The 25,719-nt window shown below is 46.6% G+C and overlaps 1 protein-coding gene across 1 annotated transcript in view; it reads right to left on the bottom strand.

Annotated features, from left to right (window-relative positions):
- DNAH3 (dynein, axonemal, heavy chain 3) overlaps window positions 1-25,719 on the bottom strand; it is a 224,672-nt gene that overhangs the window by 3,128 nt on the left and 195,825 nt on the right. The window contains 7 exon segments of the mRNA XM_011976095.1: window positions 483-687; window positions 5,234-5,376; window positions 8,602-8,769; window positions 12,546-12,700; window positions 16,321-16,437; window positions 18,739-18,983; window positions 23,094-23,319. Coding sequence (XP_011831485.1) covers window positions 483-687; window positions 5,234-5,376; window positions 8,602-8,769; window positions 12,546-12,700; window positions 16,321-16,437; window positions 18,739-18,983; window positions 23,094-23,319 — 1,259 coding nt within the window.

Genomic DNA, 25,719 nt, shown 5'->3' with positions numbered 1-25,719 from the left:
TTTCCAGATGGAGTCTTGCTCTGTCACCCAGGCTGGAGTGCAATGGCGCGATCTCAGCTCACTGCAACCTCTGCCTCCCAGGTTCAAGTCATTTTCCTGCCTCAGCCTCCCAGGTAGCTGAGGCTACAGGCATGAGCCACCACTCCCGGCTAATTTTTTTGGTATTTTTAGTAGAGATGGGGTTTCACCATGCTGGCCAGGCTGGTGTCGAACTCCTGACCTCAAGTGATCTGCCCACCTCAGTCTCCCAAAGTGCTGGGAATACAGATGTGAGCCACTGTGCCCAGGCATCTATAATCTTTTCAAGAACTTTCAAGTCTCCCTCCTTCTTCTAACTCCGGGAAGACTGTTTCCAGAGGCTCAATCTAGGATGCTCTGTGGCTGCCTGCCCTCCTCCCCCTGCCTCTAGTCTGTCATTGCAGAATGTCCTCTCCACCTAAGTGAACATGCCAGGTTCCCGGTTACCCCTGACTCCCAGATACCTGGAAGAAGGTCAGGCGGGCCAGCAGGTCAGCCACGTAGCCCCCCAGAGGCTTCAGTGATGGGTAAGACTTGGCTGCCCACATGGCTGGCACTTTACCCACAAGCATGCTGTTAAAGACTTCCTCTAGCTCCGAGGACATCAGGACCTGTCCTTTGATGGCTTGGCGAAGATTGATGAGGCTCTTCCGAACCACTTTGGTCAGCCTGCAAGAACAGAGGAGCTGGCTAAGTTGGACTCTCCAGTGGCCACATTCTACCCGAGTCCACTGACTCCTGTCTCCTCATACTTATCCCCCCTTTAAAACGTCAGTTAATTAATGCACAGTCATTAATTGAGAAAAAATTAAATCACCCATCACCTTGCTACCTAAAGATAACGTTGATGTATATCTTTCCAGATTTTTCTCTATGTAAACACAAATTATTTTTAATGAGATCATACTATATTATATTTCTGCAATCTGTTTTTCTTTCTTAGCATATAGGAAACATCTTTCCAATTCAATAAATAGAGACCTAAATTGTCCTTTTTTCTTTCTTTTTTTTTTTTTTTAGAGATGGGGTTTCCACTCTGTCATCCAGGCTGAAGTGCAGTAGTGCAGTCATAGCTCACTGCAGCCTTGAACTCCTGGGCTCAAGTGATCCTCCTGCCTCAGCCTCTGGAGTAGCTGGGACTACAGGTGTGCATCACCATGCCTGCCCTTTTTAATGACTGCAAAGTGTTCCATTTTGTTTAACTATTCCTCTATTGTTGACGTGTTATTTCTAGATTGTTGTCACTATCAACAACATTGCTAGCAAAATTCATCCATCTCAATCTTTTTGCAAATTTTAAATTATTACTAAAAATATTTCTAGGTCAGAGAGCATGCACAGTTTCAAGGCTTTCGATTCCTATTGTCAAAGTTGTTCTTTTTTTTTTTTTTTTTGAGACAGAGTCTTGCCCTGTCACCCAGGGGAGTGCAGTGGTGCAGTCATGGCTCACTGCAGCCTCGATCTCCCAGGCTCAAGGAATCCTCCCACCTTGAGTCTCCTGAGTAGCTGGGACTACAGGCACATGCCACCATGCCTACCTGATTTTTTTTTTAAGTAGACACAAGGTCTCCCTATGTTGCCCAAGCTGGTCTCAAACTCCTAAACTCAAGTAATCCTCCCATCTCAGCCTCCCAAAGTGCTGGGATTACAGATGAGCTACCACGCCTGGCCCAAGGCCCTTTTTTATCAACTATAAGGTGCACGCCTGACAAAAGGCAACTGAAGGGCAGCCTGGGAGATGTCAAATTCACCTGCCTCTCCCTCTGACCTCTATGTTACAAGGCCCAGCCAAGCCTGGAGGGAATTCACCTGAGGAGTCCAAAGAGTTATGGAATCTCAACGGAATGGACATGAGAATGACACATGCAGGAAAAGGATTTCTGGATGTGTAACCACCAAACCATTGTATCAAGAGGAATGTGGTTGGGTGCGGGGGCTCACGCCTGTAATCCCAGCACTTTGGGAGGCCAAGGTGGGTAGATCACTTGAGGTCAGGAGTTTGAGACCGACCTGACCAACATGGTGAAACCCCATCTCTACTAAAAATACAAAATTAGCTGAGCGTGGTGGCGCACCACCTGTAATTCCAGCTACTCGGGAGGCTGAGGCAGGAGAATCACTTGAACCCAGAAGGTGGAGGCTGCAGTGAGCTGAGCTGAGATTGTGCCATTGCACTCCATCCTGGGTGACAAGAGCGAAACTCTGTCTCAGAAACAAACAAACAAAAAAAGGAATGTAAAATTCAGACATGTGTTAGATAAGCAGTCAAGGGTGAAAGCTACCATCTGAGGGATTACACCACAGACCTCTATTATACCTAAAGACCTATTTGCAAAGATTCTCTATTCTTGCAACTATGAGCTCTGCTAATTTTAAGGTTTTAGTACCCAAGGAAAGAACACTTGCCCAGAAGACACAGTCACAGTTCCCCTGAATTGAAAGCTGAACTGTCGCTGAATCATTCTGGGCTTCCTATACCACTGGGTGAAAAGGCAGAAAAAAAAAGAAAGAAAAAAAAAGATAGTGGGGAGATGATTAATCCTGACCATCGTTGGAAAATAAGATTGGTTTCCCTTTTTGTTTTCTTTTGAGACAGCATCTCACTCTATTGCCCAGGCTGGAGTGCAGTGGTGCAATCTTGGCTCACTGAAACCTCCACCTCCCAGGCCCAAGCAATCCTCCCTCCTCAGTCTCCTGAGTAGCTGGTTCTACAATGCCCAGATAATTTTTTATATTTTTGGTAGAGACGGGAGTTTTGCCATGTTGCCCAAGCTGGTCTCCAACTCCTGAGCAATCTGCCCCCCTCAGCCTCCTAAAGTGCTGGGATTACACTGCTGGGTGGCCTGAGCCACCGCGCCTGGCTTGCTCTCCTTTGTAGAATGCCCAGTGGTAAAGGCCAGTGAAAGCCCCTGCAACCACCAACAAAGAGCTCCAGTGGCCTTAGAGGAGAATGACAGCAAAGGAGGGAAGCCGTTAGTTTTGGTGTCCAGTTGGACAGTCCAGGACTACAGCCCATCATGCCAAGGTGTCTGACTCACAACAGAGGTGGCCTCGTCCTAGGCTCACACCCCATACCTTGCTTGGTCCCTGCTACGGCCAACTGCCTGTTGACTCTAAAGAGTAACCCTAGGCCAGGCGCAGTGGCTCATGCCTGTAATCCCAGCACTTTGGGAGGCTGAGGTGGGCGTATCACCTGACATCAGGAGTTCGAGACCAGCCTGGCCAACATGGCGAAACCCCATCTCTACTAAAAGTACAGAAATATAGCCGGGCATGGTGGCATGTGCCTGTAATCCCAGCTACTCCGGAGGCTGAGGCAGGAGAATCTCTTGAACCTGGGAGGTGGAGGTTGCAGTGAGCCGAGATCGCGCCACTGCGCTCCAGTCTGCGACAAGAGCGAGACTCTGTCTCAAAAAAAAAAAAAGAGTAACCCTAAAACTCAGGAAGTCAAGCCACTCTCAAATAACATTCCTCCAGTACCCTAGTCCTCTGGAATTAGGGCTGTCCTTAAAACGGAGCAATGACCCAATGAGACAGAATAGAGGCAGTAACACATGGCGTGTCTGGAGCAAGACCTTGCTCTTGGAAGCAGAAGTGATAAGTTTTAACCCACTTGGCTCTGAGTCACTTGAGACCTACATTAAATCACAGTCATCTCTGGACCTCAGTTTCCTCATCTGGCCTAGATGGTCTTTGGTAACCCTTTCAGTTTTGACTATTTAGAAATCAAATCCAGGTGATCCCACTGGGCTCCATGCTGTAATAACTGGAGGAGAAGAGGACTAGAATACGTGGCCAGAGATCCTGGCCCCATGGCCAGCCTATAACACCCCTAACTGTGTGGTAGAGGCACTGGGATGAGCATCTACCACCCCTTTCTAGATTTACCCAAATTTCACATATTGGCCAAGTACGTGGGCTCTGGAATCAGACTTAGTTCTGGGTTTAAACTGAGTTTTCCCATTGAATTACTGAATACTGAGCAACCTTGGGCAAGTCTTAACCCTTCTGAATCTCAGGGTTGTTTTTTTTTGTTTTGTTTTCTTTAAGAGATGGGGTCTTGCCATATTGCCCAGGCTGGTCTTAAACCCCTGGGCTCAAGCAATCCTCCCGGCTTGCCTCCCAAAGTGCTGGGATTATAGGCGTGAGTGATCACGCTCTGCCTCAGTTTTCTTATTTGTAAAATGCTGGTAGCAGGATTAATAACTGGACATATTTCAAAAGACTAGTGTGTTTGTGTGTGTGTGTGTGTTTTAAGGGATAGGGTCTTTCTCTGTCACCCAGGCTGGAGTGCAAGTGGTAAGATCATAGCTCACTGCCACCTTGAGCTCCTGGCCTCCAAGAGATCTTCCCACCTCACTCTCCCAAGTAGCTGGGACTGTAGCCGTGCACCACCATGCCTGCCATTTTTTTTTTTTTTTTTTTTTTTGAGAGATGGGGTCTTTCTTTGTTGCCCAGGCTAATCTTGGACTCCTGGCCTCAGGTGATCCTCCCTACTCTGCTTCCCAAAGTGCTGTAATTACGGGCATTAGCCATTGTGCCCAGCCCTGTTGCATACTTTGAATAAGACCCATGCATAGTGTTTAGAACCATATCTGTCACTAAAGGCTCAACACAAATGGCTCCAGGCCAGGTGCAGTGGCTCCCACCTGTAATCCCAGCACTTTAGGAGGCCACGGCTGGAGGCTTACTTGAGGCCAGGAGTTCGAGACCAGCCTGGCCAACATGTCAAAACTCCATCTCTATAAAAAATAAAAAATAAAAAAATTAGCCGGGTATGGCGGCCTGTGTCTGTAGACTCAGCTACTCAGGAGGCTGAGGTGGGAGGATTGCTTGAGCCCAGGAGTTCGAGGCTGCAATGAGTCGTGATCATACCACTGCACTCCAACTTGGGCGACAGAGAGACCTCAACGCAGGAAAGAGAAAGAAAAGTGGCTCTCATGACCACTTTTACTATTAGCCTGTGCTTGATACTTGCCTTTGCCTAACTTTATAGATGTCAGATGAATGAATGGGAATGAATGAATAGAAGGAATGATTCAACCCAGGGTCAGCATGTGCTGGGGATGGCCCTGTTCACAGGCCCTATTCACACCCCTAATACGGGTGAGGCAAACCACTTCCTCTGCATAGCAACCCCTTCTCAGCTACTGCCTGTTAGATCCTACTCGTCACGTTCCAACTCCCAGGATTCAAGCTACATCATCCGGCCCACCTGTTGAATCTGATGAGCTCCTGCCTTAGGACGGTGTTCATGGATTCCTCATAGACCACGGGGTACAACTTCATGACCTCTTCCAGGTCGAAGTCTTTGGGAAGCTTGGAGAGAATGTCTTGCGCCAACTCCTCAACCACTTCCTTAAAGTGCAGGCAGAAGAGAGGTGAGTGAGAAGCAAGCCCTACAGGCTGTGGCTTTGGATACACTTGAAGTACTGAGCATCTGGCTTTTCAAATGTATTCTGTGGGACTTTCCTGAGAACTCTCCAGCCGAAGCCATTTCTGCCCCCGGTGGGGAAAGGAGTCCCGCATCACCCCAGCAGCCTTGGAGAGGACCTCGCCTCTTGGCCCAGAAGAGTAGAGTCCTGTCCTTGGCAGGGCACGGTGGCTCACGTCTGTGATCCCAGCACTTTAGGAGGCCGAAGTGGGTGGATCGCTTGAGTCCAGGACTTTGAGACCAGCCTGGGCAACATAGCAAAAGCCAGTCTCTACAAAAAATACAAAAATTAGCTGTGCGTGGTGCTGCATGCCTGTGGTCCCAGCTATTTGGGACGCTGAAGCAGGAGAATCACTTGAACCCAGGAGGCAGATGTTGCAGTGAGCTGAGATCTGGCTGCTGCACTCCAGCCTGGGTGACAGAGGGGGACCTTGTCTAAAAGTGGAAAAAAAAAAAAAAGAGTCCTGTCCTGACACCTCAGGCAAGAGCCGAAGGGCCAGGTAGCTTCCGGGCAGCACCGAGCTTCTGTCTTCAATGTCACACCAGGGTGAGAATCTCCCACAGCCTCAGGCCCCTGAGGATTAGCTCCTGATGCTATGGGACCTTTTCTCAGTGCCCACAACACCTGGGAAGGCAGCAGGCCATTCTTCAGCATTGAGCAAGAAAAGCACAGAACGCTGAGCTTAGCCAAGTAGGGAGGGGAAAGGCCTGGAGGCTCAAGGAGGAACAAGACCCGGGTGTGGGAGAGACAGACACCCTGCGGTCCTGTGGATGAGGGAGGCTGGGATGTGCACTTCTTTCCCTCTTCCCACTGTGAGGGGAATTTCCACTCCTACGTCGGGACACACCAACCAGGCTGGTGTACCTTCATACCAGTGATACTTAATGGCACTAGGAACCAAATCATGAAAGCAAATTAGCAAGTTCTACAGTTGGGAGGGGTTGAACAGGAGGAGGTAGTTTGGAAGGTGGAGAAAGAAAGGGATGGGAGAGGAAGCAGGTGGAGTCAGGAGATGGTGGCTCCGGCTCTGGCTGTGTCCTTGATTTTATGAAGGCCTGGAAGCCGCTCACTTGCTCTCTCAGGATTTGTTTCTCTCTCTGTTTGCAGACTAAGGAAGGTGGTCTGGGTCAGTGAATCACAAAGAGTAGACTGGGACTACTAGATGTACCCAGGATTTTAGGTTGTTTCCAGGACACAGAAAAATCATGTTGAGTCACGTGGTGAGAAAGGTACTCTTTCAGGTTTTGGAGTTCTCTTCATTGTTGTTGTTATTGTTTTGAGATAGTGTCTCACTCTGTCATCCAGGTGGGAGTGCAAAGGCACGATCACAGCTCACGGCAGTCTTGACCTCCTGAGCTCAAGTGATCCTTCCGCCTCAGCCCCCTTAGTAGCTGGGACTACAGGCATGCCCCACCACACCCAGTTAACTTTTTTTTTTTTTTGAGACGGAGTCTCGCTCTGTCGCCCAGGCTGGAGTGTGGTGGCGCGATCTCAGCTCACTGCAAGCTCTGCCTCCCAGGTTCACACCATTCTCCTGCCTCAGCCTCCCGAGTAGCTGGGACTACAGGCGCCCGCCACCACGCCCAGCTAATTTTTTGTATTTTTAGTAGAGACGGGGTTTCACCATGTTAGCCAGGATGTTCTCGATCTCCTGACCTTGTGATCCGCCCACCTCAGCCTCCCAAAGTGCTGAGATTACAGGCATGAGCCACCGCGCCTGGCCCCAGTTAACTTTTTTTAAGACAGGGTCTCTCACTGTCACCCAGGCTGGAGTGCAGTGGTGCAAGCTCATCTCACTGCAGCCTCCACAGCCTGGAATCAAGTCATCCTCCCACCTCAGCTTCCTGAGTAGCGGGGATTACAGGTGCACGCCACCGAGCTCGGCTAATTTTTTTTTTGACGGTCGGTGTTTTGCCATGTTGCTCAGGCTGGTCTCAAACTCCTTGGCTCAAGCAATCCACCTGCCTCGGCCTCCCAAAGTGCTAGGGTTACAGGATGAGCCATGGTGCCCAGCCCTTGGTTAACTGAAAAAAACTTTTTTTTTTTTGTAGAGATATGGTCTCCCTATGTTGCCCAGGCTGGCTTCGAACTCCGGGCCTCAAGTGATCTCCTGCTTCAGCCTCCCAAAGTGCTGGGACCACTGGTGTGGTGTGATCCACCACACCTGGCCTCTTGTCAAGTTCTGACCATCTTTCTCTTTTCATTCCTTTCAAAAATAAAGTTTCGGGTCAGTGCCAATTCTTAGACACTCACACATCATTCTCCTTTTAACAAGAAGCCAGCAAAGCCTCAGCTCAGGGGCTTTGGCCAGCAACATTATCCGGGAAGAACTTAACAACTGTTCAGGCTGGGAGCGGTGGCTCATGCCTGTAATCCCAGCGCTTTGGGAAGCCAACATGAACAGATTGCTTGAGCCCAGGAGTTTGAGACGATCCTGGACAATATGGTGAAACACTGCCTCTACAAAAAATACAAAAAAATTTAGCTGGGCATGGTGGCATGTGCTTGTAGTCCCAGCTACTCAGGAGGCTCAGGCAGGAGAATTGCTTGAGCCTGGGAGACCAGGTTGCAGTGAGACAAGATCACACCACTGCACTCCAGCCTAGGTGACCGAGCCAGACTGTGTCTCAAAAAAAAAAAAAAAAAAAATTAAAAAGAAAAGAAAAACAACAACAACAAACAGAAACCAAAAAACACCAACTGTTCAGCTTTCATTTTCTTTTTATGCCTATCATGACTTTATGGAAATGATACTGGGTTTCTACTTATGGTTCTGATGTGCAATCTTTTAAATTAAAAAAAAAAAAAAGAAGAGAGTTAGTTTTAAAACATTATGTAGAAAAAAAAAGCAAAAGAAAAAGAAAAAAAGCAAAAAACCCATTATGTAAATGGAGTATAGGTGATAGGTGGATATAGCAGAAAACGTAAAGGTTATACAGGAATAGCTGACATTCTGGACATGCTGGTTCCCTTGCAGCTCTGGATATAACGACTCCTGGCAGTAAGGCCACCGTGCCCCTTGCCACTGGCCAGGAGGCTGCCAGGCCCCCGCTCTCTGCCTTCTTGGTCATCCTCCAATCCTGTGTGCCCACTGGATGGAGAACTGCCTGGGAAATAGGATTGAGCCCCCTTTCCCCAGCCCAGTTACCTGAGGGGACTTGCCACTTCCTCCTGACTGTCTAGGGAGGGTCAGCAGGACCCCCTCAAACAGCTGGTTGGTTTCCTGGTTGTCTTTGGTGATGTCTGCATTCTCATGGAGGCCAAACACTTCTGGGTGGGCTGTGATGGGGAGGCTCCTGAGATAGTCGATATAGGACTGGAAGGGAAATCTTCAGTTGAAATAAACGAGGGACCCCAGAATCCCACAGATGACTCCAAGCTTAGCAGAACCCAATCAGAACAGGAATCACACTGCATCAGTAGCACAGGACACACACACACACATACACACACACACACACACACACACACACACAGAGGCTGGGTGAACACATCCCTAGCCCTCCCTCATACAGTTTTCTGGGCAGTGTGCATGAAAGCAGATGGGGCTGAATTATCTCTCAGCCCACCCTGGCTTCCTCTCTGCTCCCCCAGTGGGCCTGGCTTTGGACCCAGACAGAACTGAGTTTAGATCCTAGCTCTATCCCAAACTGTCAGAGGCATTCGAATCACAGCGACTCCATCTTGTATAGGAGCTGAGTAAAATAAGGCTGAGACCTACTGGGCTGCATTGTTAGGAGCTGAAGGCATTCTAAGTCACAGGATGAGATAGGAGTCAGCACGAGATACAGGTCACAAAGACCTTGCTGATAAAACAGGTTGTGGTAAAGAAGCCAGTCAAATACCCCCAAACCAAGATGGCCACGGAAGTGACCTCTACACACACTCATTATAATATATTAGCATGCTATGAGACACTCCCACCAGCGCCATGACTGTTTACAGATGTCATGACAACGCCAGGAAGTTGCCCTATATGGTCTAGAAAGGGGAGGAATCCTCACTTCTAGGAATTGTCCACCCCTTTCCCGGAAAACTTATAAATAATACACCCCTTGTTTAGCATATAATCAAGAAATAACTGTAAGTATAAACAGTTGAGCAGCAACCCATGCCATTGCTCTGTCTATGAAGCAGCCATTCTTTATTCCTTTACTTCCTTTTTTTTTTTTTTGAGACAGAATCTTGCTATCTCCCAGGCTGGAGTGTAGTGGCACTATCTTGGCTCACTGTAACCTCCGCCTCCCGGGTTCAAGCAATTCGACTGCCTCAGCCTGGGATTACAGGCGCATGCCACCACACCCAGCTAATTTTTTGTATTTTTAGTAGAGACGGGGTTTCATGTGTTAGCGGGGATGGTCTTGATCTCCTGACCTGGTGATCCGCCCTCCTTGGCCTCCCAACATGCTGGGATTATAGGCGTGAGCCACTGTGCCTGGCCTCCTTTACTTTCTTAATAAACTTGCTTTCGTTTTAGTCTATAGACTTGCCCCAAACTCCTTCTTGTGCAAGATCCAAGAACCATCCCTTTGGGTCTGGATCTGGACCCCCTTCCAATAACAAAACTAGGTACCCTTGAGTTTGTCATCTGAAACCCCAGTTTCCTTATCCGTAAATGGAAAAACAAGTGTAGTCATGAAGTATAAACCAAAAGTAAAATCCTAAGACCCTCCACTCTAAAATTTAACCTGAAAGCCTGGTTCCGGCCATGAGGGGAAGTGGGGGTCAGACATGCCTCATTATACCCCTGCAGCATTACCATCAACATACAGACCCTAAGTCTGATGAGAAACATTTACAATCTAGTCTCTCTGAAGCCTGCTACCTGGAGGTTTCATCTGCATGATAAAACTTGGGTCTCCACAACCTCTTATCATAACCCAGGCATTCCTTTCTATTGATAATAACTCTTTCAACCAACTGCCAAACAGAAAATGTTTAAATCTACCTATCACCTGCTAGCCTCCACTTTGAGTTGTCCTGCCTTTCTGGACTGAACCAATGGATATCTTAAATGTATTTGATTGATGCCTCACGTGCTCCCTAAAATGTATAAAATCAAGCTGCGCCCCGACCACCTGGAGCACATGTTCTCAGGATCTCCTGAGGGCTGTGTCACAGTCCATGGCCACTCATATTTGGCTCAGAATAAATCTCTTCAAATATTTTACAAAGTAAGAAAGAGACTCTTTTCATCCACAGAAGGAATCAGGCCTTGGCATGTGACAGGTTGTGGTGTTATATATATATCTACTGGTTTTCATCCATGGTTCCTGGCTTCTAACTCCCCTAGCCCTTGTTACAGTCACCTGTTATAATGTTGGGTGTGTTAGGCCTTAGGGGCAGGCCGCAGGAAACAGAATCTCTCTGACCTTCTCTTGCCCTCCTTTTACCTGCCCCCAAGCAAGACTCAAATCTTCCCCTATCTTTCTGATTGTGAGTCTTTTTTTTTGTTTGTTTTAGACAGGGTCACTCTGTGGCCCAGGCTGGAGTGCAGTGGTGGGATCTTGGTTCACTGCAACCTCTGCCACCTGGGCTCAAGTGATCTTCCCACCTCAGCCTCCTGAGTAATTGGGACTACAAGTGCACGCCATCACACCCGGCTAATTTTTGTATTTTTAGTAGAGACGGAATTGCACCACATTGACCAGGCTGATCTCAAACTCCTGACCTCAAGCCATCCACCAGCTTCAGCCTTCCAAAGTGCTGGGATTACAGGCATGAGCCACTGCGCCTGGCCTGATTGTGAGTCTTAAGACTCCACCTAGAGAGAGAGGGTCCTGCCCTATACTCGGGGATGTCATGCAACTTCCATAAAAACCCAAGCGGACTGGGTGCAGGGAGCTTCTGGAGAGCTGACCACATGGAGGTTCCTGGAGGGTATTTCACCCAGGGAGGGCATGGCAGTTCCCACTCCTTCCGCCATACTTCACCCTATGCATCTCTTCATCTGTATCTTTTGTAATATTCCTTTAATAAATTGATAAACCGAAGTGTTTCTCTGAGTTCTGTGAGCCGCTCCAGCAAATTAATTGAATTAATTTCAATTAAAGGGGGAGCGGTGGGAACCCCAACGTGAAGCTGGTTGGTCAGTTCTTGAGGCCGGGACTTGTGACTGGTGTCTGGGGTGGGGGAAAGAACTGGGGACTGAGCCCTCAGCCCGTGGGATCTGACACTATCACCAGGTAGATGGTATTGGAATTGAATTAGAGGACACCCAGTGGGTGTCCACTGCTTAGTATGTGGGGAAGGGGGAACCTCCACACATTTGGTCACAGACGTCTTCTTCTGTGTTGATGGTGGTGGTGGTTGTGGTGCGAGAGTAGCGGAAAAATACGATTTGAGAGTTTTTCTGTTCCACAGGTGATCAATAAAAGTAAGCTCTTTTTTTTTTTTTTTTTTTGAGACAGTCTCACTTTGTCACTCAGGCTGGAGTGCAGTGGCATGGTCTCAGTTCACCACAACCTCCACCTCCCAGTTCAAGCAGTTCCCCTGCCTCAGCCTCCCCAAATAGCTGGGATTACAGGCAGGTGCCACCACACCTGGCTAATTTTTATATTTTTAGAAGAGACTGCATTTCACCATGTTGGTCAGGCTGGTCTCAAACTCCTGAGCTCAAGTGATCCACCCACCTCAGCCTCCCAATGTGCTGGGATTACAGGCATGAGCCACCGCGCCCAACCTGTAAACTCTTTTCTATCCCTCAGATTTATTGTTTTCATCTTCCTTTTCTCATTCCCTGTTCAGTTTTTCTGTTCCTCCCTTTTTGCCACCGTCTGAATGTTTGTCTTCAAGTAGCAATGTCCATCTTGCTCACTACCAAGGCTCAATCTTGATCATCTTTCTCTCTCCCTCCTCCACCCGGATGGATCCAATATTTTGAAACATCTTGTCTACCAAATACCAAGCCCTCCATAAACAGTAGCCATGTCTCTCTTGCAGGCTTTTGGGAATATTGGGAATAGCTTTTGGATTCAACTCAGGAAGCCCAAGGTGACCCCTGGGCTCCTTGGCTATGCTGCAGCCCTGTAGCCATATAGAGATGACGGAGCCCTGTGGGCTAAGAGGTGGGCCTCCCTGCCCGCCCCTTACCTGGTAGGAGCCATGAGGAGGGATGTAGTAAGTGTCTCCAGGAGCAAGGGAGTAATAGTCCTCCTCAATTTCCTTACAGTAGAACATGGACAGAAGTGACAGCAGGAGACGCCGGTCTTTGTCATCAGTCACTCTGCCTCCATAATTACATTCCCCTGGGGACAACCAACAGAAAGAGAGGTTGAGCCCAGGGAAGGTCATCATGAGCTTGGTGGTTAACATAAAACACGGCATTCTTCTGGCCAAAGATCTCTGCTGGGACACAGTGATAGGGACAGCAAGCAGGGAAATTCCGGGCAGAAGATGGCAGGTCCCCTGCAAGGGCCCCACCCTCAAGCTGAAAAGCCTGAAACTACGGCCCAAAGTGAGAACTTACATCCCTGTTTTCCCACTTGAATGTTGCCTTTTCTGAAACAACCCATGACCTGCCCCGCCCCCGCAATCCATGCCCATCAAAACCCCAGGCTCAGCCAGCAGAGAGAGAGAACCAGCTGGACATCAGAGAGAAGTGGCTTGACTTCAGGGGACCAGCTTGACAGTGTAACGTTGGAGAAGAATCTGGTTGGAGATGGCTGGACTCCATCCCCTTTTCAGCTCCCTTTCCCACTGAGAGCCATTTTCATCGGCAATAAAATCCCCCGCATTTACCATCTTCAATTCATTTGTGCGACCTCATTCCTCCTGGACACCTCTTGGACAAGAGCTCGGGTGCCATGAGTGCAGGTGCAAAAGGCTGTCACACTGACCCGCCACTGGGCGGTTAACATTTAAGCTGTTTGTGGACGGCAGAGCTAAAAGAGTACTGTAACCTTTCCTCTGGGTGACAGAGGGAGACTCTGTCTCAAAAAAAAAAAAGACATTTTGAGAGAGAGAGAGAGACCACATTCATATAACTTTTATTACAATATATTGTAATTGTTCTATTTTATTACTGTTGTTGTTAATCTCTCACTGTGCCTAATTTATAAATTAAACTTTTATCATAGGTATGTATGTATAGGATAAAACATAGTGTATATGGGGTGCAGTAAAATCCACAGTTTCAGACATCCACTGGGGGTCTTGGAACATATCCCTGATGGATAAAGGGGGACTAATGTATATGTTGAGATGGTGGCAGTAACAGTGGGTGGTGCCTTTGCTAACTGTGCCCCCGACAGAGAATTACAATGAGCAAAGACCCTTGCCAATTCATGCTGGAAATGTAGAGTGGGCAAGAAATGGATCTATGATGTCTTTTATACCCTTGAGGTTTGAGGATTGTTAGTGATCTCAGCCTAACTAGCCTATCCCGACTGGAACAGTTGGAAGGTGACTACTCTCAAGCTGGCTGGTTTATGACCAGCAGGCAGTTGGTTTATGGCTTGCAGGCAGTTCTCTACGCAGACCATATCCCAGGGCAATCATGCACTCATGCTATGGTCTGAAGAGGAACCCTAGGATGTGCTTCTGTGTGGCCTGGAACTGTGGGAATATGGCTCACTTCTATTTATTATTATTATTAGTATTAGAGTCGGGGATCTCACTGTTTTGCCTAGGCTGGTCTGGAATCCCTGGGTCCAAGTAATCCTTCGGCATCAGCCTCCTGAGTAGCTGGGACTACAGGTGCAAGTCACTGTGTCCAGCTCCAGGCGCACTTCTTTGGAGACGGTCTTTCACCAAATTGAGATCCACTGTGTGTGTGCTGTGTGTGTCATTTGGGGCTTTGTTCTAGGGAACACTATACGGAGTTAAGGTCAGTGTGACCTTCTGGCATGGAACTTAATCACTGTAAAGCCCAGTCTCTCCACCTTGGCACTCTTAACATGTTGGATCGGATAGTTCTGTGTTGTAGGGACCACCTTGTACATCGTAGACTGTTCAGAAGCATCCCTAGCCTCCACTACTATAACTGCCAGTAACACGCGCTATGATAACCAAAAGCATCTCCAGACATTGCCAAATAGCCACTGGGGGCCGAAATCACCCACGGTTAAGAACCACTCCTTTAAGCCTCTGTCTTCCCAGCTGTAAAATGGGGTTATTAACATGGAGCTCATAAGATTAACGTGAAGACTCAATGCATTAATCACAGGTATATAGTGCCGGCCACATGCCTGGGGAAGGAATTCTAACAAACTCCTTAACATATGAAGCTGAAGAGGAAATTGTGTGTGATCTTGATGCCCCAGTTTTTTAATTAAGCTGCATTTTGACCTTCAGCCATGATCTTCCATTCATTTAGCACACGTCTATATTTGCTCCTATCTCTGGGACTGTGCGGCATGTTCCTTGAAGTTAGTGGTCACGTTTTTTAGGTTGTGTATGTGTATGTTTTTTAACAGATGGGGTCTTGCTCTGTCACCCAGGCTGGAGTACAGTGGAGTGATCATAGCTCACTACAGCCTTGACCTCCTGTGCTCATGTGATCCTCCTGCCTCAGCCTCCTGATAACTGGGACTACACGTGCACAACACCACACCCAGCTCATTTTTATTTTATTTTTTTGTAGAGATGTTGCCTAGACTGGTCTCAGACTCCTGGGCTCAAGCAATCTTCCCACCTTGGCCTCCAAAAGTGCTGGGATTACAGATGTGACCCACCGCACAGAGCCTATGATCAAGTTTTATACATTTACATTCTTCCATATGATGTACATATCATGGACTAATAAAAGGTTGCCGATTGATTGCTTTAATACAAAACAGCTAGGGTCATTTCTACCTCAGGGTCACTCTGCTGCAAATGTTCTCCTTCCTCTATGTCCCACCCAGTTCATTCTTTTCCACTCATAAAATTCCTACTCACCCCGAAAACCCATCTCTTACGCCTTCAAGAAGTTTGCCATGATCATCTCCTCCTCCTACCCCAAGATTTAATCATTATGCTGCCCTTCTACTTTATAAATGTTTCTCTTGTTGAAGTTATTACTATGTTATCTTTTTTTTTCTTTTGAGACAGGATCTCACTTTGTCACCCAGGCTGGAGTGAGGTGGCACGATCAGAGCTCACTGCACCTCCACATCCTGGGCTCAAGCAATCCTCCCACCTTAGCCCCCTGAGTAGCTGGGACTACACGCATGTACCACCATGCCTGACTAATTTTTGTATTTTTTGTAGAGATGGGATTTTTCCCCGGCCAGTCTTAAACTCCTGGCCTCAAGCAATCCCTCCACCTTGGTCTCCCAAAGTACTGGGATTACAGGCATGTTCCACTGCTCCTGGCCTGTATTTTTTTATTATTATTATTTTTGAGATGGAGTCTCTCTCTGTCACCCAGGCTAGAGTGCAGTGGCACAATTTCAGTTCACTGCAACCTCCGCCTCCCCACTTCAAGCAATTCTCCTGTCTCAGCCTCCCAAGGAATAGTAGGACTACAGGCACGCACCACCATGCCCGGCTAATTTTTTTAATTTTTAGTAGACACGGGGTTTCTATATGTTGGTCAGGCTGGGCTCAAACTCCTGACCTCAGGTGATCCACCTGCTGTGGCCTTCCAAAGTGCTGAGATTACAGGCATGAGCCACTGTGCCCCGCCGGCCTGTATCATTTTTTAAAAATATTTTTCTTCTTTTGGAGACTGTGAGTCACTCAAGGGTAAAGATTCTATCTTAATTTTTTGTTTGTTTGTTTCCTTACAATATCTAGCATGATGACCAGCATTAGTAAGAGCTCGATGTTTATGGTGAGTGAGGGAGGGAGGGAGTAAATAAGTGAATGGAAATGGGAGCAGAACAGCAGGAGGGTGGAACATGATACTGGAGGTTTACAGTGGAAAAACCCCTCCCATAAATACCTGTCAGGTAGGTCAGAGCATCAAAGGGTACCTCCTTGTAGTCATTGAGAAACATCTGGATCTGCCACATACTAATCCTCAGGTCAGATTCATTGAATTCATAGGGAATATTCCACCCTGTGTGCGGGAGAGCAGAGAGAGGCTTCAGTGCTGAAAGCTCTTAATTTCCACTCAAAGACCAAGCCGAGGGAGTTAAGCATCATTATGGATCAAAAGCCTCTTTCAAGCCCATGAATATCAAGCACTGGGGCCAACTATTAGCCTGGACATTTACCGCCAACGTGGGAGCCATTCTGCCTGAGAAAACATCCATTCTAAAATCAATTTCCTTATGTACCTCCCCATTCGTTAAGGAAGATGTTAATGTCCTGGGATTTGTGGAATGAGAATTATTCAGCCTGGCAGGAATACGGCGGTAATGCATGGAGCTCCAAAAATAACACCGCGGCATGGCTAGACAGCAGGAGCTACGACTGGGCAACAGAGCCACGTTAGTTCTGAGAATTCCCCTCCTCGAGCTCCTGGGAAAACTGAATGGCCAACCTTAAAGAAATGATCACTCATATTTCCAAGGGTGTAATGATAAATGCCCATTGGGGGCTGAACAAGTGACATACATGTGTAAACCAGGCATGGTGCAGGATACAAGAAAGAGCATGGGGAAGCCTGTGCTCAATAGAGAAGTTTTTTGTTTGTTTGTTTTGCTTTTGTTTATTTGTTTGTTTGTTTTGAGACAGAGTCTCGCTCTGTCCCCCAAGCTGGAATGCAGTGTCGTGATCTCAGCTCACTGCAACCTCCGCCTCCTGGGTTCAAGAGATTCTCCTATCTTAGCCTCCTGAGTGGCTGGGATTACAGGCATGTGCCACCATGCCCAGCTAGTTTATGTATTTTTAGTAGAGACAGGGATTCGCCGTGTTGGCCAGGTTGGTCTTGAACTCCTGACCTCAAGTGATCCGCCTGCCTCAGCCTTCCAAGGTGCTGGGATTACAGGCGTGAACCACTGCACCCAGGCTCAATAGAGAAGTTTAATTTCCTCCCAAACACTCGCTTTCAAATTAGAAGTATAACAAAATAATAAAAGTCGTGTGCCAGCAAATGAAGCATGACTGGCAGTTAGTTGCAAGCCAAACGGTTGCATGGCTTTTTTTTTTTTAGAGGCAGGATCTCGTTCTGTTGCCCAGTCTGGAGTGGTATGATCTCCGTTCACTGTAGCCTGGAATTCCCAGGTTCAAGTGATCCTCCCACCTCAGCCTCCCAAGTAGCTGGGACTACACGAATGTGCTACTATGTCAGGCTAATTTAGTTATTTTAATTTATTTATTTATTTTTTTTTTTATTTTTTTTGAGACAGAGTCTCGCTCTGTCGCCCAGGCTGGAGTGCAGTGGCGCAATCAGCCTCCGCCTCCCAGGTTCAAGCGATTCTCCTGCCTCAGCCTCCCGAGTAGCTGGGATTACAGGCACCCGCCACCACGCCCAGCTAATTTTTCTATTTTTAGTAGAGACAGGGTTTCACCATGGTCTCGATCTCCTGACCTTGTGATCCGCCCGCCTTGGCCTTCCAAAGTGCTGGGATTACAGGCGTGAGCCACCGCGCCGGGCCTATTTATTTTTTTAATATTCAGGAGTTCTAGACCAGCCTGGCCAACACGGTGAAACCCCATCTCTACCAAAAATACAAAAATTAGCCGGGTGTGGTGGCATGCTTGTAGTTTCAGCTACTCAGGAGGCTGAAGTGGGAGGATCGCTTGAACCTGAGAGGTGGAGGCTGCAATGAGCCAAGATCACACCACTGCACTCCAGCCTGGGTGACAGAGCGAGACCCTGTCTCAAAAAAAAAAAAAAAAAAAGTCTATAGGTAGATTAATATGTAAGCAAAATGTTATATATTCATACAAAGGAATTTGTTGTTGTTGTTGTTGAGACAGGGTCTCGCTCTGTCACCCAGGCTGGAGTGCGATGGTGTGATATGGGCTCACGACAAACTCCACCTCCTAGTTGAAGCAATTCTCATGCCTCAGCTTCCCAAATAGCTGGGATTATAGGCGGGCACCACCACACCCGGCTAATTTTTGTGTTTTTACCATGGGGTTTTACCATGTTACCCAGGCTGGTCTCAAACTCCTGGCCTCAAGGGTTCTGCCTGCCTTGGCCTCCCTAAGTGCTGGGATTAAAGGCACAAGCCATCACGCCCAGCCAGGTTGTCAGATTTAGCAAATAAAAATACAGTGAGAGTTTAATCTTAAATAATAAATCATTTAGTATAAGTATGTTCCAAATATTGCCTGGAAAATACTTATACTGTATTTTACTGGCAACCCTATCTGAGCGCAAGCTTAAACATGCACCTGCCTGGAAACACACCTATATGTGTCTGGCATCCTTTCCCCCAGGCCACCCAGGTACACTATCATCGCTTACCTAGGGGGCCGAAGTTTCTCCTCTCTTGAACAATGGCGTGGAAGAAACAAAGGCCAAATAACATCTTTTGCCACATCACTGCCTTCGCACAGCTTTGGAAGAACACAGGATCTGAGATGGGGTCATTGAGGTAGGAGCGCAAAAGGTTGGCCCGGAGCCCTTTGGGGGGCTCATTGGTCATTTTGATTCCATTCTGGAGAATGCTCACTGGAAACTTCTCTGATGGATAGCTGGTTAGCCAGAGTCTGGAAGAACAATGGAGCCAACCTTTTAGAGCAATACAGTAAGTTATAGTGAAAAACAATAACAAAAACAAAACAATAACAGTAACGAAACAGTCCAGCCTGGGTAACATGGTAAAACCCCATCTCTACTAAAAACAATGTTTTATTTATAAATAAATAAACAAACAAAAAATAATAGCTATGATTTATTAAATACTACCAGAGCCAAAGCCATGCTAAGCATTTAACATACATCCTTTTATTTCCCTTAAGCCTCACAGTCACCTGATGAGGAGGGATTCACTACACCTTTTACCAGTGAGGAAACCGAGGCATGGCAAGGTCAGGTGGGTTTTTCAAGGACACGTCGCTTGGCAGTAGTTGAACCAAGATGTGAACAAACTCAGGATTCTCTGACTCCAAAGCTCCTACATTTTTTTTTTCTTTAATGTAGAGATGGAGTCCCTCTGTGTTGCCCAGGCTTGTCTCGAACTCCAGGGCTCAAGTGATCCTCCCACATCACCATCCCGAAGTGCTGGGATTACAGGTGTGAGTCCCTGTGCCCGACCCTAAGGCTGCTTTCTCTCTACAACGAGAGTTGAATAGTTGCAACAGAGACAATATGGCCACAAATCCTAAACTATTTACTATTGGCCCTTTACAGAAAACGTTTGTGGATGCCTGTCATATAGGAAATGGTATTTGAAATGGGCCTTGAAAAATAGGGAGAAATTCTTTTTTAAAATGCAAGTTTATCTATGCCCACAAAAAAATGGGAACATATGTAAAAGTGTTTAGAAGAAACCAGAATTGATCATTTTACCACCTATAGGTTAACATCTTGGCACACTGAATCTGAGGCTCTCTTTTAAAATTTTTATTTTTATTTTTATTTTATTTTTATTTTTATTTTTTTGAGACAAGGTCTCACTCTGTCACCTAGGCTGCAGTGCAGTGGTACATCTCGGCTCACTGCAACCTCCACCTCCCAGGTTCAAGTGATTCTCCTGCCTCAGCCTCCCTAGTAGCTGGGATCACAGACGCGCACCACCCCGCCTAGCTAGTTTTTGTATTTTTAGTAGAGACGGGTTTCAAAAAGTTGGCCAGGCTGGTCTCGAACTCCTGGCCTCATGTGATCCACCTGACTCAGCCTCCCAAAATGCTGGGATTACAGGCATGAAACACTGCTCCTGGCCAGTTCTTCTTCTTCTTCTTTTTTAATCTAATTTTATTTTTAAAGATATCTTGCTCTATTGCCCAGGCTGGTTTCAGGCTCCTGAGCTCAAGTGATCCTCCCACCTCAGCCTCCTGAGTAGCTGGGACTACAGATGCACACAACCACGCTAAGCTCCCAGACTTTTATTAATTTGTTTTTCCTACCCAAGGTCAAATTACATATACATCATGTCCTCTTGGTTTTCATTGGTTTACTAGACATTAGAGAGATTTGTAATAGGTAGGTTTGGGGTTGAAAGGTCATTAGAGACACAGGACACAGGCTGAGCCTCCCTGTGGAGGAGGGAGAGCTGATGATCTAGTCAGACTCGGTGGGCTTTGGGCTGTGGTCCAGGCACAGGGCTGGGAGGGGTAGAAGAGTAAACTGGGGGCCTAAGGCCTGACTTCAGTCTGCAGATGGGTGATATTTTTGGCTCATGTCATTTGAACCCATACAATGCTGTGACATATTTTTGAAGTAGTTGATACTTTTTTTTTTTTTTTTTTTTTGAGATGGAGTCTCACTCTGTCGCCCAAGCTGGAATGCAGTGGTGCAATATCAGTTCACTGCAACTTCCACCTCCTGGGTTCAAGGGATTCTTGTGCCTCAGCCTCCCAAGTAGCTGGGATTACAGACATGCACACCACACCTGGCTAATTTTTGTATTTTTAGTAAAGACGGGGTTTCACCATGTTGCCAGGCTGGTCTTGAATTCCTGGCCTCATGTGATCCACCTGCCTCGGCCTCCCAGAGTGCTGGGATTATAGGTGTGAGCCACCTCGCTTGGCGCCAAACAGCATTCTTGAAACTAATGGACTTCTCTTAAACTCTCTCTCTTTTGGAAGTTTTATATGAAGACAAATCAACTGTGGCTAATCTGACTTTGTAAATAAGCACCAAACACTTTGCCTCTTTTCCGGCAGACAACTAAGATGAAAATAACCAGCTAGCTTTATTGGACAGAGCAGGGGTTGACACATTTTTCCTGTAAAGGACCAAATAGTAAGTATTTTAGACTTTGTGAGCCCATATGATCTCTGCTGCAACTACTTGCCATACGGAAGTAGCCATAGACAATATATGAATAAGCATGGATGTTTTTCAATAAAACTTTATTTATGGACACTAAAATTTGAATTTCATAGAAGTTTCATATATTATGAAACATGATTCTTTAGGTTTTTTTCCACACTGTTTAGTTAGCTTGCAAGCTATACAAAAACAACTGGCAGCAGGGTGCATTTGGCCATCGGGCCTTAGGTTGCTGCTCTCTGGCCTGGTATAAGAGAATCCCTGGTCCGGGTGTGGTGGCTCACGCCTGTAATCCCAGTACTTTGGGAGGCTGAGGTGGGCGGATCACCTGAGATTGGGAGTTCAAGACCAGCCTAACCAACATGGAGAAACTCCATCTCTACTAAAATTACAAAATTAACTATGTGTGCTGGGACATGCCTGTAGTCCCATCTACTCAGGAGGCTGAGGCAGGAGAATCGCTTGAACCCAGGAGGCGGAGGTTGCCGTGAGTGGAGATCGTGCCACTGCACTCCAGCCTGGGCAACAAGAGCGAAACTCTGTCTCAAAAAAAACCAAAAAAACCCAAAAAAACAGAATCCCTGAACATTTGAGTTAAAATGGACTTTAAAGTCTGTTTGGTTCATCTTATTATTCTATGAATGCAAAAACTGAGGCTTAGCTTTGCTGGGCTTTAACAAAAAACAAATAGCTGTTGCCAATGTTGATTAAAATTCCAAAGAACCCCAGAAATGTAGGATAGAGGTAGGCAGGTGGCAGGAGGCCGGACAAATGATACCTGGAAAATGGTAGAATTTTTTTTTTTAATTTTAAACAGGGTCTCACTCTGTGGCCCAGGCTGGAGTGCAGTGGTGTGATCACTGCTCACTGCAGCCACGACTTCTCGGGCTCAGGTGATTCTCCCAGTTCAGCCTCCCAAGTTGCTGGGACTACAAATGTGCGCCACCACGCCCCGCTTATTTTTTGTATTTTTAGTAGAGATGGGGTTTTGCCATGTTGCCCAAGCTGACCTTGAACTCCTGGGTTCAAGCAATCCACCTATCTCAGCCTCTCAAACTGCTGATATTACAAGCGTGAGCCACCATGCCTGGACAGGATTTTTTTTAGACAAATAATAATTTTTAAAAATCAGACTTGCTCACAATCTACCTTTCCAGCTACATTTCCTATTAAGTTCTCCAACAACTTCTCATGGCATATACGAGTTGTAAGACAACTTCTCAGTATTTCCTTAATACCTCTCTTTGCTTTTCCAAATGCTGTCTCTTCTGCCTAGAATATCCTTCCTGGCAAACGCCTATTCATTTTTCAAAATCCCAGGCCATTGTCAGGCCTCCAGGACTTCCCCAACCTTCCCATCCCTTTTCTATATTCCATGGCTCTTCTTCAAATAGTGAGTAAATCAGATATGACATGGTATCAACATTATTCATCTATGGGCTGCCTTCTGCTAGACTGAAGAGCTTCTTTCTTTCTTTTTTTCTTTTTTTGAGAGGAAGTCTCACTCTGTCGCCCAGGCTGGAGTGCAGTGATATGATCTCTGCTCACTACAACCTCTGCCTCCTGGGTTCAAGCAATTCTCCCACCTCAGCCTCCCTAGTAGCTGAGATTACAGGTATACACCATTACGCCCTGCTAATTTTTGTATTTTTAGTAGAGACAGCATTTTGCCATGTTGGCCAGCCTAGTCTCGAATTCCTGACCTCAGGGGATCCACCCGCCTCAGCTTCCCAAAGTGCTGGGATTACAGGCATGAGCCACCCTGCCCGGCCTAGACTGAGAGTTTCTAAGGGGCAGGACTGTGTCTTGATCATCTTCCCAGCCACCAGCCTGATGTCTGGAGGTTGGGTCCCAGAGAAGGCAGTGGTGGGACAGCATCTCACCTGAATCTGGCATTGGTGCTCTCAGGTACAATCACCTCCTCACAAATCTTCTCCAGTGTAGGCATCCAGCTTGTGGCCAGATGGCAGTTCTGTAAGACCACCCAGGTCCCGTCTTTGACGGCATTGTTGATCATTCTGGCAGCAATAGGGCCTTGGCCTTGGCCAAGGGAGATGGTCTGTGTTCTGGTACCTCCCATACCAAGGTCGTCAGCAAACTTCAGCAGGCCTGAGACCAGGAAGAAAGGAGGCTTTTGAAAGATGACAGGCTAGCTAAGAGTAACAGAATAGCCACATCAACAATAAACATGGCTCGGTGTGGTGGCTCACACCTGTAATCCCAACACTTTGGGAGGCCGAGGTGGGAGGATCACTTGAGCTCAGGAGTTGGAGACCAGCCTGGGCAACACAGTGAGACTCTGTCTCTATTTAAACACACACACACACATACACACACGCGCGCGCACCAATACCAACACAAAAGGTGGGGTTCACATTAAAATTTTGGACTCAGAAAAAAACTCATTGGCTTCTGTTAATTACAAAATAAACATCTCTCTGGGGAAGCTCAAGACATCAGGTCAGATGGCAGATGAAGCTACAACCAACTTCTCTTTTGCTTTAAACACATAGACATTCTTGATTAAAAAAAAGGAATTATCTGAACTGAAAAGAAAAAAAAATCAAGGCTTGAAAGAAAGGGATATTCCCAGGTGCCAAAAATGGGGAACTCAAAAATAAAGAGGTGAGCACATAATCAAATAACTAGGAAACTGATTTTTGCAAATTTATTTTAACGAGAAATATAAGCATTTGTAAAGTGAAATAAGTAAGTCTCTCACTTCTCTCTTCCCAGTGGTAGCCAGTGTTACTAGATTTGTAAATCCTTTCAGAAATATTTTATGTATTTAAATAAATGCATATATATGATTAAATTTATACGAATTGTAGAATACTGCATTTTTTCCCACTTAACAATGTACGTATCTTATAGGTCTCTTCCACATTAGTACATGTATTAAGGCTTTTTTCTTTCATGGATACATAGTATATCACCATTGGAAAATACCACACTTTATTTCATTACTCTAGATGTTAAAGTTTTAATGTCCATGGGAGATACAGCTTTGCACTCATAAGAGGTGGGGAGCTGGAACTGAGACATTTGCATAAAGTTAGGATTCTCAAAATGCCATACCTTCATGTTATGAAGATCAGACATTTGGCCAGATGCGGTGGCTCACGCCTGTAATCCCAGCACTTTGGGAGGCCGAGATGAGAGGATCACTTGAGGTTAGGAATTCGAGACAAGCATGGCCAACATGGTGAAACCCTATCTCTACTAAAAATACAAATATTAGCTGGGTTTGGTGGCGCACGCCTGTAGTATGAGCTACCTGGGAGGCTGAAGCAGGAAAATTGCTTGAACCCGGGGAGAGGCGGAGGTTGCAGTGAGCTGAGATCGTGCCACTGCACTCTAGTCTGGGCTACAGAGTGAGACTCTGTCTCAAACAAAAAAAAAAAAAAAAAAAAAGAAGGCCATTTGACTACTGACCCAAGGAAAAGACATGGAAGCTCATAACTGGTCTGGAGCCTGGATAAAAAAAACAAACAACTCTCCAGTGAAAAATCAAAACACTGTTTATGCCACATGAATTTGAGGAGTGTGAGTTCACAGTACTCTCTGGTGTGGGATTCCTAAGCTGAGAGATTTCCCATAAAATTTGATTCAGAATGGCGACCCCCACTTCGCCCCCTGGGGTACCACTGTTTGCACAGGCAAAGTTGTTCTGTGGGGACACCCCTAAAACCCAAAGTATATGAGACTCCTGCAAAACAACACAAATCTGCTGATGGTGAACTCACAATAAAAAAAAATACATGAGGAAGTACATCACCATGAGGGGCAGGCAGCACATAAAAAAAATCAGGGTTAATATTCTAAGGATTACATATGGTCTCTGTTATGAGCTGCATCGTGTCCCTAGCAAAATTCATACGTTGAAGTCCTAATTTCAGGTACCTCAGAATGTAACTGTTCAGTAGCTGGAGATAGGGTCTTTGCAGAGGCAAAGTTAAAATGAGTTCATTAGAATGGGTCTTAATCCAATATGACTGATATCCTTATGAGAAGAGGAGATGAGGACAGACACAGAGAGAAGGCCCTGTGCAGACATAGGGAGAAGATGACCATCAGCAAGCCAAGCAGAGAGGCCTCAGAAGAAACCATCCCTGCCAAAAGCTTGATTTCAAACTTCTTTCTCTGAGAATTGTGAGAAAATAAATTGCTGTTTGTTTGTTTTTTGAGATGGGGTTTCGCTCTTGTTGCCCAGGCTGGAGTGCAATGGCGCAATCTTGGCTCACCACAACCTCCACCTCCCAGATTCAAGCGATTCTCCTGCCTCTGTCTCCCGAGTAGCTCATGCCAGTAATCCCAGCACTTTGGGAGGCCAAGATGGGTGGATCACTTGAGGTCAGGAGTTCAAGACCAGCCTGGCCAGCATCGTGAAACCCCATCTCTACTAAAAATACAAAAATTAGCCGGACGTAGTGGCACGTGCCTGTAATCCCAGATACTCGGGAGGCTGAGGCATGAGAATTGCTTGAACCCGAGAGGTGGAGGTTGCAG

This window comes from Mandrillus leucophaeus, unplaced genomic scaffold (assembly GCF_000951045.1).
Source record: "Mandrillus leucophaeus isolate KB7577 unplaced genomic scaffold, Mleu.le_1.0 Scaffold162, whole genome shotgun sequence".
Lineage (NCBI taxonomy): Eukaryota > Metazoa > Chordata > Mammalia > Primates > Cercopithecidae > Mandrillus > Mandrillus leucophaeus.
Note: the sequence above shows the minus strand (reverse complement) of the source record. Positions and strands in the feature narration are given on the sequence as shown.